The 18,542-nt window shown below is 61.0% G+C and overlaps 1 protein-coding gene across 3 annotated transcripts in view; it reads right to left on the bottom strand.

The window, feature by feature from the left end:
* VARS2 (valyl-tRNA synthetase 2, mitochondrial) overlaps nucleotides 1-18,542 on the bottom strand; it is a 140,570-nt gene that overhangs the window by 79,829 nt on the left and 42,199 nt on the right. For all 3 annotated transcript variants that reach the window (XM_069241939.1, XM_069241942.1, XM_069241941.1), the window contains 3 exons: nucleotides 16,158-16,246; nucleotides 15,775-15,865; nucleotides 13,187-13,314 (listed from right to left, as the gene is read on the bottom strand). In XM_069241939.1, the coding sequence (XP_069098040.1) occupies nucleotides 13,187-13,314; nucleotides 15,775-15,865; nucleotides 16,158-16,246 (308 nt within the window). The remainder of the gene's footprint in view (nucleotides 1-13,186; nucleotides 13,315-15,774; nucleotides 15,866-16,157; nucleotides 16,247-18,542) is intronic.

Genomic DNA, 18,542 nt, shown 5'->3' with positions numbered 1-18,542 from the left:
AGGGTGGGCATCCGACCACCACAGGGTCCGAGACTGCTGGGGCCCCTGGGATCTAAGAGTAAACAGGGCAGGGAGGGTGGGCTGCCGACCACCACAGGGTCCGAGACTGCTGGGGCCCCTGGGATCTAAGAGTAAACAGGGCAGGGAGGGTGGGCATCCGACCACCACAGGGTCCGAGACTGCTGGGGCCCCTCGGATCTAAGAGTAAACAGAGCAGGGAGGGTGGGCAGCCGACCACCACAGGGTCCGAGACTGCTGGGGGACCCTGGGATCTAAGAGTAAACAGGGCAGGGAGGGTGGGCTGCCGACCACCACAGGGTCCGAGACTGCTGGGGCCCCTGGGATCTAAGAGTAAACAGAGCAGGGAGGGTGGGCATCCGACCACCACAGGGTCCGAGACTGCTGGGGCCCCTGGGATCTAAGAGTAAACAGAGCAGGGAGGGTGGGCTGCCGACCACCACAGGGTCCGAGACTGCTGGGGGACCCTGGGATCTAAGAGTAAACAGGGCAGGGAGGGTGGGCATCCGACCACCACAGGGTCCGAGACTGCTGGGGCCCCTGGGATCTAAGAGTAAACAGAGCAGGGAGGGTGGGCATCCGACCACCACAGGGTCCGAGACTGCTGGGGCCCCTGGGATCTAAGAGTAAACAGGGGAGGGAGGGTGGGCAGCCGACCACCACAGGGTCCGAGACTGCTGGGGCCCCTGGGATCTAAGAGTAAACAGGGCAGGGAGGGTGGGCATCCGACCACCACAGGGTCCGAGACTGCTGGGGCCCCTGGGATCTAAGAGTAAACAGGGCAGGGAGGGTGGGCAGCCGACCACCACCCGGTCCGAGACTGCTGGGGCCCCTGGGATCTAAGAGTAAACAGGGCAGGGAGGGTGGGCAGCCGACCACCACAGGGTCCGAGACTGCTGGGGCCCCTGGGATCTAAGAGTAAACAGGGCAGGGAGGGTGGGCAGCCGACCACCACAGGGTCCGAGACTGCTGGGGCCCCTGGGATCTAAGAGTAAACAGAGCAGGGAGGGTGGGCAGCCGACCACCACCCGGTCCGAGACTGCTGGGGCCCCTGGGATCTAAGACTAAACAGAGCAGGGAGGGTGGGCTGCCGACCACCACAGGGTCCGAGACTGCTGGGGCCCCTGGGATCTAAGAGTAAACAGGGCAGGGAGGGTGGGCTGCCGACCACCACAGGGTCCGAGACTGCTGGGGCCCCTCGGATCTAAGAGTAAACAGAGCAGGGAGGGTGGGCATCCGACCACCACAGGGTCCGAGACTGCTGGGGCCCCTGGGATCTAAGAGTAAACAGGGCAGGGAGGGTGGGCTGCCGACCACCACAGGGTCCGAGACTGCTGGGGACCCTGGGATCTAAGAGTAAACAGGGCAGGGAGGGTGGGCAGCCGACCACCACAGGGTCCGAGACTGCTGGGGCCCCTGGGATCTAAGAGTAAACAGGGCAGGGAGGGTGGGCAGCCGACCACCACCCGGTCCGAGACTGCTGGGGCCCCTGGGATCTAAGAGTAAACAGGGCAGGGAGGGTGGGCAGCCGACCACCACAGGGTCCGAGACTGCTGGGGCCCCTGGGATCTAAGAGTAAACAGGGCAGGGAGGGTGGGCAGCCGACCACCACAGGGTCCGAGACTGCTGGGGCCCCTGGGATCTAAGAGTAAACAGAGCAGGGAGGGTGGGCAGCCGACCACCACCCGGTCCGAGACTGCTGGGGCCCCTGGGATCTAAGACTAAACAGAGCAGGGAGGGTGGGCATCCGACCACCACAGGGTCCGAGACTGCTGGGGCCCCTGGGATCTAAGAGTAAACAGGGCAGGGAGGGTGGGCTGCCGACCACCACGGGGTCCGAGACTGCTGGGGCCCCTCGGATCTAAGAGTAAACAGGGCAGGGAGGGTGGGCAGCCGACCACCACCCGGTCCGAGACTGCTGGGGCCCCTGGGATCTAAGAGTAAACAGGGCAGGGAGGGTGGGCTGCCGACCACCACAGGGTCCGAGACTGCTGGGGCCCCTGGGATCTAAGAGTAAACAGGGCAGGGAGGGTGGGCTGCCGACCACCACGGGGTCCGAGACTGCTGGGGCCCCTGAGATCTAAGACTAAACAGAGCAGGGAGGGTGGGCATCCGACCACCACAGGGTCCGAGACTGCTGGGGCCCCTGGGATCTAAGAGTAAACAGGGCAGGGAGGGTGGGCTGCCGACCACCACAGGGTCCGAGACTGCTGGGGCCCCTCGGATCTAAGAGTAAACAGAGCAGGGAGGGTGGGCATCCGACCACCACAGGGTCCGAGACTGCTGGGGCCCCTGGGATCTAAGAGTAAACAGGGCAGGGAGGGTGGGCTGCCGACCACCACAGGGTCCGAGACTGCTGGGGACCCTGGGATCTAAGAGTAAACAGGGCAGGGAGGGTGGGCAGCCGACCACCACAGGGTCCGAGACTGCTGGGGCCCCTGGGATCTAAGAGTAAACAGGGCAGGGAGGGTGGGCAGCCGACCACCACAGGGTCCGAGACTGCTGGGGCCCCTGGGATCTAAGAGTAAACAGAGCAGGGAGGGTGGGCAGCCGACCACCACCCGGTCCGAGACTGCTGGGGCCCCTGGGATCTAAGACTAAACAGAGCAGGGAGGGTGGGCATCCGACCACCACAGGGTCCGAGACTGCTGGGGCCCCTGGGATCTAAGAGTAAACAGGGCAGGGAGGGTGGGCTGCCGACCACCACGGGGTCCGAGACTGCTGGGGCCCCTCGGATCTAAGAGTAAACAGGGCAGGGAGGGTGGGCAGCCGACCACCTCCCGGTCCGAGACTGCTGGGGCTCCTGGGATCTAAGAGTAAACAGGGCAGGGAGGGTGGGCTGCCGACCACCACAGGGTCCGAGACTGCTGGGGCCCCTGGGATCTAAGAGTAAACAGGGCAGGGAGGGTGGGCATCCGACCACCACAGGGTCCGAGACTGCTGGGGCCCCTGGGATCTAAGAGTAAACAGGGCAGGGAGGGTGGGCAGCCGACCACCACCCGGTCCGAGACTGCTGGGGGACCCTGGGATCTAAGAGTAAACAGGGCAGGGAGGGTGGGCAGCCGACCACCACAGGGTCCGAGACTGCTGGGGCCCCTGGGATCTAAGAGTAAACAGGGCAGGGAGGGTGGGCATCCGACCACCACAGGGTCCGAGACTGCTGGGGGACCCTGGGATCTAAGAGTAAACAGGGCAGGGAGGGTGGGCTGCCGACCACCACGGGGTCCGAGACTGCTGGGGCCCCTGGGATCTAAGAGTAAACAGGGCAGGGAGGGTGGGCATCCGACCACCACCCGGTCCGAGACTGCTGGGGCCCCTGGGATCTAAGAGTAAACAGGGCAGGGAGGGTGGGCTGCCGACCACCACGGGGTCCGAGACTGCTGGGGCCCCTGGGATCTAAGAGTAAACAGGGCCGGGGGTCCAGGGGGTCCGGTGGCATCTCCCATTCACCACACTGCAGCCACCGCTCCTCTCAGCAAGCACCTCTGGAGGACGCCACGGGGGGATCCACAGCTCCGCCTCATCCCAGAGCTGGTGCAGGGCAAAGGGGGAAACTTTACAACTGAAACCCCTTCCAGAAGTACCAGGGGGCACCTCCGATCCAAAAATGTATCAATGAAAGAGAACACCTTCAGTAGGAGGGCATCACACATGGCACGCGGGGTGTATAAGTATTTAGCAGTAAGAGGGGTGTAGCTCCCCCACCCTCCTGTACTGAACAAGGGTACACCCACAAACAGGTTACTGGGATCTCTATAGCGTTCATACTTCAATGTAACCCTTCTGGGGAAGAGGCTAGCCACCCCCCACCCCCCACACCCCTTGCATGGCCCCCCCTGGAGCGCCCAGCGTCGCAATATAACCAACAGTAAACACACAACGTCTCCTGGAGACAAATCACATCCGCCTTTAGGGGATTCAAAAAGTCCCATTTCTCCTGCTGTTCTTTCTTCCTGCTGCATTCCAGGGAGTGACCCTAAGCTCACTGCTTGCGATGTAATTGCAAGTGAGTCATTGGACATGAAATATTGAAAGCACCAGGTAACCAGTTCCAAGTATGAACCCATCATTTAGGTCTCAAAAGGTAGAACTTGAATGTTCCCTCAGCAGCAGAAAGTTTCCCTCAGTAATTCCTGTCTAGAAAAACGTTCAGCCCTTGATGATCAGGACGAAGCCCACATTGTGGAGCGGGGCACATGGGGGGCCCACGGGGGGCCCACCCACTATCCCCCTCCCCATTCTGGAGGGAGTCCCAACCAACAGTCTGACTTCCCCATCCCCCTAATATTGGGACAGCATCAATGCCCCCCTACATTGTAACCATGAAGTGATAAGTAAAATCGTGTTAACCTTAAGTTCCGAGTTAAAGGACACCCTTCTTTAACACCGAGCCCCGGGTCCACCACAGATACCACGCTACTACCGCTCCTTGGGATTAGCCTCAGAGTCTCTGTCCCCGAGAAACATTTTAGCAAACAGGATCTGTTCAAAAGTAAATCTACATCAAAAAGACGACTAAAATCTAATGTGAGAGAGTCCACGTCACACCACCTCTGACTGCTTCCTTCTAGGTTCAGCAGCTCAGGCAGGTCCTGCCTCAAGCCAGAGTCAGCCAAGGGACCAGAGTGCATTGAGCACAGGGAACCAGGGCCATGCGTGCGGTGCCGCCACAGGGACCCGAGTGGATGGAGCAAAGGGAGCCAGGGCCATGCTTGCGGTGCTGCCACAGGAGTCAGAGTGGATGGAGCACAGGGACCAGAGTGAATGGAGCAAAGGGAGCCCGGGCCATGCATGCGGTGCTGCCACAGGGACCAGAGTGGATGGAGCACAGGGACCAGAGGGATGGAGCACAGGGAGCCAGGGCCATGGGTGCGGTGCCGCCGAGGGGGCCAGAGTGGATGGAGCACAGGGACCAGATTGGATGGAGCAGATGGAGCCAGGACCATGCGTGCGGTGCCGCCACAGGGGCCAGAGTGGATGGAGCACAGGGAGCCAGGGCCATGCGTGCGGTGCCGCCACAGGGGCCAGAGTGGATGGAGCACAGGGACCAGAGTGGATGGAGCACAGGGAGCCAGGGCCATGCGTGCGGTGCCGCCACAGGGGCCAGAGTGGATGGAGCACAGGGACCAGATTGGATGGAGCACATGGGGCCAGGGCCATGCGTGCGGTGCCGCCACAGGGGCCAGAGTGGATGGAGCACAGGGAGCCAGGGCCATGCGTGCGGTGCCGCCACAGGGGCCAGAGTGAATGGAGCACAGGGAGCCAGGGCCATGATTGCGGTGCTGCCACAGAGACCAGAGTGGATGGAGCACAGTGAGCCAGGGCCATGCGTGCGGTGTTCCACAGGGACCAGAGTGGATGGAGCACAGGGAGCCAGGGCCATGCGTGCGGTGCTGCCACAGGGACCAGAGTGGATGGAGCACAGGGACCAGAGTGGATGGAGCACAGGGAGCCAGGGCCATGCATGCGGTGCTGCCAAAGGGGCCAGAGTGGATGGAGCACAAGGACCAGATTGGATCGAGCACATGGAGCCAGGGCCATGCGTGCGGTGCTGCCACAGAGGCCAGAGTGGATGGAGCACAGGGACCAGAGTGGATGGAGCACAGGGAGCCAGGGCAATGCGTGCGGTGCTGCCAAAGGGGCCAGAGTGGATGGAGCACAGGGACCAGATTGGATGGAGCACATGGAGCCAGGGCCATGCGTGCGGTGGTGCCACAGGGACCAGAGTGGATGGAGCACAGGGAGCCAGGGCCATGCTTGCGGTGCTGCCACAGGAGCCAGAGTGGATGGAGCACAGGGACCAGAGTGAATGGAGCAAAGGGAGCCAGGGCCATGCATGCGGTGCTGCCACAGGGACCAGAGTGGATGGAGCACAGGGACCAGAGGGATGGAGCACAGGGAGCCAGGGCCATGGGTGCGGTGCCGCCGAGGGGGCCAGAGTGGATGGAGCACAGGGACCAGATTGGATGGAGCAGATGGAGCCAGGACCATGCGTGCGGTGCCGCCACAGGGGCCAGAGTGGATGGAGCACAGGGAGCCAGGGCCATGCGTGCGGTGCCGCCACAGGGGCCAGAGTGGATGGAGCACAGGGACCAGAGTGGATGGAGCACAGGGAGCCAGGGCCATGCGTGCGGTGCCGCCACAGGGGCCAGAGTGGATGGAGCACAGGGACCAGATTGGATGGAGCACATGGGGCCAGGGCCATGCGTGCGGTGCCGCCACAGGGGCCAGAGTGGATGGAGCACAGGGAGCCAGGGCCATGCGTGCGGTGCCGCCACAGGGGCCAGAGTGAATGGAGCACAGGGAGCCAGGGCCATGATTGCGGTGCTGCCACAGGGACCAGAGTGGATGGAGCACAGTGAGCCAGGGCCATGCGTGCGGTGTTCCACAGGGACCAGAGTGGATGGAGCACAGGGAGCCAGGGCCATGCGTGCGGTGCTGCCACAGGGACCAGAGTGGATGGAGCACAGGGACCAGAGTGGATGGAGCACAGGGAGCCAGGGCCATGCATGCGGTGCTGCCAAAGGGGCCAGAGTGGATGGAGCACAAGGACCAGATTGGATCGAGCACATGGAGCCAGGGCCATGCGTGCGGTGCTGCCACAGAGGCCAGAGTGGATGGAGCACAGGGACCAGAGTGGATGGAGCACAGGGAGCCAGGGCAATGCGTGCGGTGCTGCCAAAGGGGCCAGAGTGGATGGAGCACAGGGACCAGATTGGATGGAGCACATGGAGCCAGGGCCATGCGTGCGGTGGTGCCACAGGGACCAGAGTGGATGGAGCACAGGGAGCCAGGGCCATGCGTGCGGTGCTGCCACAGGGACCAGAGTGGATGGAGCACAGGGACCAGAGTGGATGGAGCACAGGGAGCCAGGGCCATGCGTGCGGTGCCGCCAAAGGGGCCAGAGTGGATGGAGCACAGGGACCAGATTGGATGGAGCACATGGAGCCAGGGCCATGCGTGCGGTGCTGCCACAGGGGCCAGAGTGGATGGAGCACAGGTAGCCAGGGCCATGCGTGCGGTGCCGCCACAGGGACCAGAGTGGATGGAGCACAGGGAGCCAGGGCCATGCGTGCGGTGCTGCCACATGGACCAGAGAGGATGGAGTACAGGGAGCCAGGCCCATGCGTGCGGTGCCGCCACAGGGGCCAGAGTGAATGGAGCACAGGGAGCCAGGGCCATGCGTGCGGTGCCGCCACAGGGACCAGAGTGGATGGAGCACAGGGAGCCAGGGCCATGCGTGCGGTGCCGCCAGATGGGCCAGAGTGGATGGAGCACAGGGAGCCAGGGCCATGCGTGCGGTGCCGCCACATGGGCCAGAGTGGATGGAGCACATGGAGCCAGGGCCATGCGTGCGGTGCCGCCACATGGGCCAGAGTGAATGGAGCACAGGGAGCCAGGGCCATGCGTGTGGTGCTGCCACAGGGGCCAGAGTGGATAGAGTACATGGAGCCAGGGCCTTGAGTGCGATGCCGCCACAGGGGCCAGAGTGAATGGAGCACAGGGAGCCAGGGCCATGCGTGCGGTGCCGCCACAGGGGCCAGAGTGGATGGAGCACAGGGAGCCAGGGCCATGCGTGCGGTGCCGCCACATGGGCCAGAGTGAATGGAGCAAAGGGAGCCAGGGCCATGCGTGCGGTGGTGCCACAGGGACCAGAGTGGATGGAGCACAGGGAGCCAGGGCCATGCGTGCGGTGGTGCCACAGGGACCAGAGTGGATGGAGCACAGGGACCAGAGTGGATGGAGCACAGGGAGCCAGGGCGAAGCGTACGGTGCTGCCACAGGGATCAGAGTGGATGGAGCACAGGGAGCCAGGGCCATGCGTACGGTGTCGCCACATGGGCCAGAGTGGATGGAGCACAGGGAGCCAGGGCCATGCGTGCGGTGGTGCCACAGGGACCAGAGTGGATGGAGCACAGGGAGCCAGGGCCATGCGTGCGGTGGTGCCACAGGGACCAGAGTGGATGGAGCACAAGGAGCCAGGGCCATGCGTGCGGTGCTGCCACAGGGGCCAGAGTGGATGGAGCACAGGGACCAGAGTGGATGGAGCACAGGGAGCCAGGGCCATGCGTGCGGTGCTGCCACAGGGGCCAGAGTGGATGGAGCACAGGGAGCCAGGGCCATGCATGCGGTGCTGCCACAGGGACCAGAGTGGATGGATCACAGGGACCAGAGTGGATGGAGCACAGGGAGCCAGGGCCATGCGTGCGGTGCCGCCACAGGGGCCAGAGTGGATGGAGCACATGGAGCCAGGGCCATGCGTGCGGTGCCGCCACAGGGGCCAGAGTGAATGGAGCACAGGTAACCAGGGCCATGCGTGCGGTGCTGCCACAGGGACCAGAGTGGATGGAGCACAGGGAGCCAGGGCCATGTGTGCGGTGCTGCCACAGGGGCCAGAGTGGATGGAGCACAGGGAGCCAGGGCCATGCGTGCGGTGCCGCCACAGGGGCCAGAGTGGATGGAGCACATGGAGCCAGGGCCATGCGTGCGGTGCCGCCACTGGGGCCAGAATGAATGGAGCTCAGGGAGCAAGGGCCATGCGTGCGGTGCTGCCACAGAGACCAGAGTGGATGGAGCACAGGGACCAGAGTGGATGGAGCACAGGGAGCCAGGGCCATGCGTACAGGGCTGCCACAGGGACCAGAGTGGATGGAGCACAGGGGCCAAAGTGGATGGAGCACAGGGAGCCAGGGCCATGCGTGCGGTGCTGCCACAGGGGCCAGAGTGGATGGAGCACAGGGAGCCAGGGCCATGCGTGCGGTGGTGCCACAGGGACCAGAGTGGATGGAGCACAGGGAGCCAGGGCCATGCGTGCGGTGCTGCCACAGGGGCCAGAGTGGATGGGGCACAGGGAGCCAGGGCCATGCGTGCGGTGCCGCCACAGGGGCCAGAGTGAATGGAGCACAGGGAGCCAGGGACATGCGTGCGGTGCCGCCACAGGGGCCAGAGTGGATGGGGCACAGGGAGCCAGGGCCATGCGTGCAGTGCTGCCACAGGGGCCAGAGTGGATGGAGCACAGGGACCAGAGTGGATGGAGCACAGGGAGCCAGGGCCATGCGTGCAGTGCTGCCACAGGGGCCAGAGTAGATGGAGCACAGGGAGCCAGGGCCATGCGTGCCGTCTGCCACAGGGGCCAGAGTGGATGGAGCACAGGGAGCCAGGGCCATGCGTGCGGTGCCGCCACAGGGGCCAGAGTGTATGGAGCACATGGAGCCAGGGCCATGCGTGCAGTGCCGCCACAGGGGCCAGAGTGGATGGGGCACAGGGAGCCAGGGCCATGCGTGCGGTGCCGCCACAGGGGCCAGAGTGGATGGAGCACAGGGAGCCAGGGCCATGCGTGCGGTTCCGCCACAGGGGCCAGAGTGGATGGGGCACAGGGAGCCAGGGCCATGCGTGCGGTTCCGCCACAGGGGCCAGAGTGGATGGAGTACAGGGAGCCAGGGCCATGCGTGCGGTGCCGCCACAGGGGCCAGAGTGGATGGGGCACAGGGAGCCAGGGCCATGCGTGCGGTGCTGCCACAGGGGCCAGAGTGGATGGAGCACAGGGACCAGAGTGGATGGAGCACAGGGAGCCAGGGCCACGCGTGCAGTGCTGCCACAGGGGTCAGAGTGGATGGAGCACAGGGAGCCAGGGCCATGCGTGCGGTGCCGCCACAGGGGCCAGAGTGGATGGGGCACAGGGAGCCAGGGCCATGCGTGCGGTGCTGCCACAAGGGCCAGAGTGGATGGAGCACAGGGACCAGAGTGGATGGAGCACAGGGAGCCAGGGCCATGCGTGCAGTGCTGCCACAGGGGCCAGAGTAGATGGAGCACAGGGAGCCAGGGCCATGCGTGCGGTGCCGCCACATGGGCCAGAGTGGATGGAGCACATGGAGCCAGGGCCATGCGTGCGGTGCCGCCACATGGGCCAGAGTGAATGGAGCACAGGGAGCCAGGGCCATGCGTGTGGTGCTGCCACAGGGGCCAGAGTGGATAGAGTACATGGAGCCAGGGCCTTGAGTGCGATGCCGCCACAGGGGCCAGAGTGAATGGAGCACAGGGAGCCAGGGCCATGCGTGCGGTGCCGCCACAGGGGCCAGAGTGGATGGAGCACAGGGAGCCAGGGCCATGCGTGCGGTGCCGCCACATGGGCCAGAGTGAATGGAGCAAAGGGAGCCAGGGCCATGCGTGCGGTGGTGCCACAGGGACCAGAGTGGATGGAGCACAGGGAGCCAGGGCCATGCGTGCGGTGGTGCCACAGGGACCAGAGTGGATGGAGCACAGGGACCAGAGTGGATGGAGCACAGGGAGCCAGGGCGAAGCGTACGGTGCTGCCACAGGGATCAGAGTGGATGGAGCACAGGGAGCCAGGGCCATGCGTACGGTGTCGCCACATGGGCCAGAGTGGATGGAGCACAGGGAGCCAGGGCCATGCGTGCGGTGGTGCCACAGGGACCAGAGTGGATGGAGCACAGGGAGCCAGGGCCATGCGTGCGGTGGTGCCACAGGGACCAGAGTGGATGGAGCACAAGGAGCCAGGGCCATGCGTGCGGTGCTGCCACAGGGGCCAGAGTGGATGGAGCACAGGGACCAGAGTGGATGGAGCATAGGGAGCCAGGGCCATGCGTGCGGTGCTGCCACAGGGGCCAGAGTGGATGGAGCACAGGGAGCCAGGGCCATGCATGCGGTGCTGCCACAGGGACCAGAGTGGATGGATCACAGGGACCAGAGTGGATGGAGCACAGGGAGCCAGGGCCATGCGTGCGGTGCCGCCACAGGGGCCAGAGTGGATGGAGCACATGGAGCCAGGGCCGTGCGTGCGGTGCCGCCACAGGGGCCAGAGTGAATGGAGCACAGGTAACCAGGGCCATGCGTGCGGTGCTGCCACAGGGACCAGAGTGGATGGAGCACAGGGAGCCAGGGCCATGTGTGCGGTGCTGCCACAGGGGCCAGAGTGGATGGAGCACAGGGAGCCAGGGCCATGCGTGCGGTGCCGCCACAGGGGCCAGAGTGGATGGAGCACATGGAGCCAGGGCCATGCGTGCGGTGCCGCCACTGGGGCCAGAATGAATGGAGCTCAGGGAGCAAGGGCCATGCGTGCGGTGCTGCCACAGAGACCAGAGTGGATGGAGCACAGGGACCAGAGTGGATGGAGCACAGGGAGCCAGGGCCATGCGTACAGGGCTGCCACAGGGACCAGAGTGGATGGAGCACAGGGGCCAAAGTGGATGGAGCACAGGGAGCCAGGGCTATGCGTGCGGTGCTGCCACAGGGGCCAGAGTGGATGGAGCACAGGGAGCCAGGGCCATGCGTGCGGTGGTGCCACAGGGACCAGAGTGGATGGAGCACAGGGAGCCAGGGCCATGCGTGCGGTGCTGCCACAGGGGCCAGAGTGGATGGGGCACAGGGAGCCAGGGCCATGCGTGCGGTGCCGCCACAGGGGCCAGAGTGGATGGAGCACAGGGAGCCAGGGACATGCGTGCGGTGCCGCCACAGGGGCCAGAGTGGATGGGGCACAGGGAGCCAGGGCCATGCGTGCAGTGCTGCCACAGGGGCCAGAGTGGATGGAGCACAGGGACCAGAGTGGATGGAGCACAGGGAGCCAGGGCCATGCGTGCAGTGCTGCCACAGGGGCCAGAGTAGATGGAGCACAGGGAGCCAGGGCCATGCGTGCCGTCTGCCACAGGGGCCAGAGTGGATGGAGCACAGGGAGCCAGGGCCATGCGTGCGGTGCCGCCACAGGGGCCAGAGTGTATGGAGCACATGGAGCCAGGGCCATGCGTGCAGTGCCGCCACAGGGGCCAGAGTGGATGGGGCACAGGGAGCCAGGGCCATGCGTGCGGTGCCGCCACAGGGGCCAGAGTGGATGGAGCACAGGGAGCCAGGGCCATGCGTGCGGTTCCGCCACAGGGGCCAGAGTGGATGGGGCACAGGGAGCCAGGGCCATGCGTGCGGTTCCGCCACAGGGGCCAGAGTGGATGGAGCACAGGGAGCCAGGGCCATGCGTGCGGTGCCGCCACAGGGGCCAGAGTGGATGGGGCACAGGGAGCCAGGGCCATGCGTGCGGTGCTGCCACAGGGGCCAGAGTGGATGGAGCACAGGGACCAGAGTGGATGGAGCACAGGGAGCCAGGGCCACGCGTGCAGTGCTGCCACAGGGGTCAGAGTGGATGGAGCACAGGGAGCCAGGGCCATGCGTGCGGTGCCGCCACAGGGGCCAGAGTGGATGGGGCACAGGGAGCCAGGGCCATGCGTGCGGTGCTGCCACAAGGGCCAGAGTGGATGGAGCACAGGGACCAGAGTGGATGGAGCACAGGGACCAGAGTGGATGGAGCACAGGGAGCCAGGGCCATGCGCTGCTCCACGACTACCCCCTCTTCTCTAGTTTCACCTGGAGGGCTTGGGAGCTCAGAGAGCGCACCCGCTTCCAAAGGGTAGGTTTCACAATGGAGCAATGTGTGTATGAGTAAAGGTGAATGGCAGTGGCATGGAGTGAGTATAAGTGAATGAGAGTGAGAAGTACTACATACGAATGTGCGAATGAGACAGTGATTGCAAGCGGAGAGTGACAGTGACACTGGATGAGTGAGAATGTATGAGATTCGATGGGTTTGAAGGAGTGTGTGGGAGAGAGGATGTGTGAATGAGTGAATGTAAGTGAGTGTGCAAGCAGCGCCTGCAAGTCTGTCAATGGCACTGACATTCTAGAAGCAACTCTTGGCATAACTGGCAACAAGGCAAAATGCTATACTGGCAGACATATGGGCGACGGGGAGACGCCCTGCATATTTCACATAACCTGGATCAACTCTGATAGGGGAAGGGGGGGCCTTCAGACTTCAGTGGGTTGGCACACCATAAAATGTTTAATGATTGCCATTTCAGAGACCATTGCTTTTGGGCAATTTTATAAGAAAATGTGTTTCAAAATGCTCAATTTGGCACAATTCTGTTCAAACATGCCTCAGAAAAACCCTCCCTGAACCCTCTGAGAAGAAAACATCCTTACTTAACTCTTCCAGGTGTTAGGCGCCTTCTGTGGTCGGCTCAAGCTGTGTCCGTGGGGTGCAGCTGAAGGCAGTAGCCCTCAGACACTCACTGCCCTTTAAAGGGTAGCAGTGAGGATTTCAAGATGGGGAGGAAAGCAAAAAAAGGTCGGAAGCCTCGGCACCCTTAAGTGATGGTGGTACCTGCAGCCAATCTCCACACTCGGCCATCATAGCCCCATCCTCCCCGATGACTGAGACGAGTGGCAATCCATGGGCCAAGCCCAGCTCATGGTCCACAGGACTGTGACCTGGGGTAACCTTTACTGCACCTGTGGAATTAAGAAGAGGGACTGTCAGACTGAGGGCCTGCTAGAGATCAAGCCACCATCTTGTAGACTCCAGCCTTCAACACACTCTCCTACGGCACAGAGCTGCCAGACACCGCCACCTCACCACATGACTCTGGCAGGCACCACATCTGGCCACACAGTGCTGGAAGACACCACACCGGGGCTGGCAGACACCACACGCAACCACAAGACTATGGACCACGCTGCTCCACACCACATGATTCTTGCACACACCACACCTCATCACATGGTGACAGGAGATACCACATTACACCATGTGGTGAAGGAGGACACCAAACATTACCACATGGTGCTGGAAGACATTAGCAAAATGTGGCAAATCTCTGCACCCGGCTCCCTGAGGTGCCAGCAGAGCGCCTTGAGAAGCGGCAGAAGAGGCCACTCCTGGCAGCTGCAGCAGAGCACCACGAGGAGCGAGAGAACGGGCCACTTGTGGCAGCTGCAGCAGAGCGCCTTGAGATGCAGCATAAGAGGCCACTCCTGGCAGCTGCAGCAGAGCACCTTGAGATGCAGCACAAGAGGCCACTCCTGGCAGCTGCAGCAGAGCGCCTTGAGATGCAGCAGAAGAGGCCACTTCTGGCAGCTGCAGCAGAGCGCCGTGAGATGCAGCAGAAGAGGCCACTCCTGGCAGCTGCAGCAGAGCGTCTTGAGATGCAGCAGAAGAGGCCACTCCTGGCAGCTGCAGCAGAGCGCCATGAGATGCAGCACAAGAGGCCACTCCTGGCAGCTGCAGCAGAGCACCACGAGGAGCGAGAGAACGTGCCACCCTAGCAGGAGCCAGCAGAGCACCGTGAGATGCAGCAGAAGAGGCCACTCCTGGCAGCTGCAGCAGAGCGCCTTGAGATGCAGCAGAAGAGGCCACTCCTGGCAGCTGCAGCAGAGCACCACGAGGAGCGAGAGAACGTGCCACCCTAGCAGGAGCCAGCAGAGCACCGTGAGATGCAGCAGAAGAGGCCACTCCTGGCAGCTGCAGCAGAGCGCCTTGAGATGCAGCAGAAGAGGCCACTCCTGGCAGCTGCAGCAGAGCGTCTTGAGATGCAGCACAAGAGGCCACTCCTGGCAGCTGCAGCAGAGCACCACGAGGAGCGAGAGAACGGGCCACCCTAGCAGGAGCCAGCAGAGCACCGTGAGATGCAGCAGAAGAGGCCACTCCTGGCAGCTGCAGCAGAGCGCCTTGAGATGCAGCAGAAGAGGCCACTCCTGGCAGCTGCAGCAGAGCGTCTTGAGATGCAGCACAAGAGGCCACTCCTGGCAGCTGCAGCAGAGCACCACGAGGAGCGAGAGAACGGGCCACTCGTGGCAGCTGCAGCAGAGCGCCTTGAGATGCAGCATAAGAGGCCACTCCTGGCAGCTGCAGCAGAGCACCTTGAGATGCAGCACAAGAGGCCACTCCTGGCAGCTGCAGCAGAGCACCTTGAGATGCAGCAGAAGAGGCCACTCCTGGCAGCTGCAGCAGAGCGCCGTGAGATGCAGCAGAAGAGGCCACTCCTGGCAGCTGCAGCAGAGTACCACAAGGAGCGAGAGAATGGGCCACTCGTGGCAGCTGCAGCAGAGCGCCTTGAGATGCAGCATAAGAGGCCACTCCTGGCAGCTGCAGCAGAGCACCTTGAGATGCAGCACAAGAGGCCACTCCTGGCAGCTGCAGCAGAGCGCCTTGAGATGCAGCAGAAGAGGCCGCCACTCCTGGCAGCTGCAGCAGAGCGTCTTGAGATGCAGCACAAGAGGCCACTCCTGGCAGCTGCAGCAGAGCACCACGAGGAGCGAGAGAACGTGCCACCCTAGCAGGAGCAAGCAGAGCACCGTGAGATGCAGCAGAAGAGGCCACTCCTGGCAGCTGCAGCAGAGCGCCTTGAGATGCAGCAGAAGAGGCCACTCCTGGCAGCTGCAGCAGAGCACCACGAGGAGCTAGAGAACGTGCCACCCTAGCAGGAGCCAGCAGAGCACCGTGAGATGCAGCAGAAGAGGCCACTCCTGGCAGCTGCAGCAGAGCGCCTTGAGATGCAGCAGAAGAGGCCACTCCTGGCAGCTGCAGCAGAGCGTCTTGAGATGCAGCACAAGAGGCCACTCCTGGCAGCTGCAGCAGAGCACCACGAGGAGCGAGAGAACGTGCCACCCTAGCAGGAGCCAGCAGAGCACCGTGAGATGCAGCAGAAGAGGCCACTCCTGGCAGCTGCAGCAGAGCGCCGTGAGATGCAGCAGAAGAGGCCACTCCTGGCAGCTGCAGCAGAGCACCACGAGGAGCGAGAGAACGTGCCACCCTAGCAGGAGCCAGCAGAGCACCGTGAGATGCAGCAGAAGAGGCCACTTCTGGCAGCTGCAGCAGAGCGCCTTGAGATGCAGCAGAAGAGGCCACTCCTGGCAGCTGCAGCAGAGCGCCACGAGATGCAGCATAGAGGCAGTCTGTGGCAGGACACTCACCTGTCCCCACTTCTGGATCCACCAGGCAGTCGGTAATGATGGGCAGAAGGCGGTCAGTGAAGGGGTGCCGGAGCCGCTTACCGTGGAACCCCTGAAAGAGAAACCAGGCACATAGTCACTCATAGGCCTCTGTCTGGAGGGGGCTGCAACTAAGGGGTGAGATCAGTGTCTAAGCTTTTGACCTCTGCATTTAGTGGCTGTAAGTGCACAGATTACCACTACCTATTCTGAAAGTGATCTTTATTGAAGGAATGACCTTTAATGGAATGGACAAGGCGCCAGTTGAGCCTCCGTGACATTCAATCACTGGCCTCTAGCTTAATGGAATCCTATTTCTAGGCACAAACACACATTTCTCATCAAACAGGGTATTTATTTCTTACCAGATACCGGGAGTCCTCAGGATGGACAGCAACTGCGACGTCTCCCAACATGGTCTCAGGTCGTGTTGTAGCAACACAAACCTCTTGGTCTGAGGAGCAGAGCATGAGAAACAAGAAGACGTAATCAGAGACTGACCACATTACTGATTCAGGACATCCGAGACCGTCTGCAGACCCTTTGGGAAGGACAGACGCACAACATACAGACCACTTCCCCACCCGCCACCATCGATGCGGCTGCAAGTCAACCAACCCACCCTGAACTCTTGAATGCGATTGGCAGGCAACATCCTTCACTGGTTCCCCTACCTACCCATCAGCACCACTTTGTTTACCTGGGAAACTCTGGGTCTAAAAATCTCCCCATCACCCCTACTCTCTTACGCTCCCATACTGTCCTCTGTCATCTTCAGCCTCTACTAGCAGCTCCTTGAGGCGCTATTCACAGATAAGAACATCAACATTCATCAATAAGCCAACACACAACTCTATTTGAAACCCTCCTCTGCATCAGACACCAGCACTTAAAACATCTTCTGCACCTCTTGCAGATCTGGATGCCTAGCACCTACCTGAAATGTAACCGAACCAAAACATAATTCCTGATATTCACCAATAACAAGTAGCAACTAGTCCAAAACTGGCTCAACGACATGAACCTGGACAGACTCAAACCCCGACTCTCAACCAAAGCCAAGTCACTGTGATTCCCCCCAGACATGATCACACCTTTAAGGAAGACATCACCAGCAGAACCGAGCTGCCTCAGTACCAGCTCTCTATTTGTAACTAAAACCTCTCTGAAAGGGACTTGAGAACTGCTGTTCAAGCACTCACTCTCACATCGGGAGGGTGACAACTCTCTGCTCTACACACTACCACATTATATACTGGCCACATTAGGGGTGTCCTACACATCTCAGCATGCCTCATTAATAGCCTAAATAAACATGACACATTACCTTCATTCTAATGGAATTCCACTCCCTGCCCTTGCTAGCCCACAACTCCTTCAAAACCAGATGCATCATTTCCAAAGCCGTCATGATGATACCCCTGGCAAGCTCACCATCGCTGGCTCGCTCTGGCCACAGTCCCATCTAGGACACGATCAGACTGGAGAGGAAGAAGTACATAAACAAAAAACAATGGGACACACCTTGTCCAACTATTCACCGAAGATCTGGAACAACACCCCAGTGTCCATCAGAACTGGCCCAAACCTGCAGGTGGGCCTGCCAGAGGGCTGCTGTCTGCAGTATATTCCCTTTTAGGATTTTCAAACTTTGTCTGGCAAGGATGGTTTGGAATGTACCTAGGGGGAGATATCTATTCAACTAATTCTTTATATTTCATGCAAAAGTACAGCTATGTGATCACAGCTAAAACAAAAGTGCATACCACTACTTATTGTGCATGACACTAAAGTACTGCCTGCATATTCATATCCCATACCCTTTCAGCCACAAACAGACAAATTAACCTAACCACCAATTCACTTCTCACAGTGTAGCATTCTAACCATTCACCGATTAGCTTCACCTGTTATCAGGGGTATGAACAGCTATACGAATACATTTTTATTCAATTTGAATAATTACATTTATATCAGCCACTAGCAAGAGGTCAGCTTGAGATCACCTGGACGAAACATCCTCAGGTCCAATGCACTTAATCCAGAGTGACAAATTCAAGGCGTATGTAAATTATTATAGATTACTTCAAGAACAGTTAAGACACTTATGAGCCTTGAAAAGGAGGACTTCTTTCCCTTCTGTATCATCCATGCGGAGCAGGAGCCTGGCATATCTGTCGAGGTGTCTCCCATCACCCATCAGCGCCACCACACTGAGCTTCATGCTTAGGGAAAGGATCACTCTTCCAGCTTCAAGAAGGTTTATAAGCGGTGACCACCTCAATGGATCCGAAGAGCAGCCCATCCCGTATAAGAGCCGCTGCTTAACAGCCCATTCCCAAGGTGGACTTGCAGATTAAAGGAGAGATTAGGAAACCTTTGTGGGCATCTAAGAGACCACTGCATGCCCTGTTTATAGAAGATGATCTGGTGGGAAAGGGGTGGTGCTGAGTAGCAGTGACTCATTCCAAGTCTACAGACAGCACATCAACTAATGAAAGGAACCACTTCAAAGCTCAGCCACCCTCCTGCAATCTCAGAACCCAAGTACCTTAAAAATCTCAAGTGCCTAAAGGAAGTAAACTGCTAGCCAAGCGAAGTTGTGTAGTACTGTTGTCCCTTGGACACAAGTGAACACTCCACACTTTGGACCATGCCTAAGATGGTTGATTATCCCAGATCACTAAAGAAAAGTCCACAGCTATCCCCCCAAAACAGGCATGGGTGTGCTTATAGACTCGGAAGTACTG

This window comes from Pleurodeles waltl, chromosome 6 (assembly GCF_031143425.1).
Source record: "Pleurodeles waltl isolate 20211129_DDA chromosome 6, aPleWal1.hap1.20221129, whole genome shotgun sequence".
NCBI lineage: Eukaryota > Metazoa > Chordata > Amphibia > Caudata > Salamandridae > Pleurodeles > Pleurodeles waltl.
The sequence above is the reverse complement of the archived record's forward strand: the minus strand, read 5'-3'. Positions and strand labels throughout refer to the sequence as shown.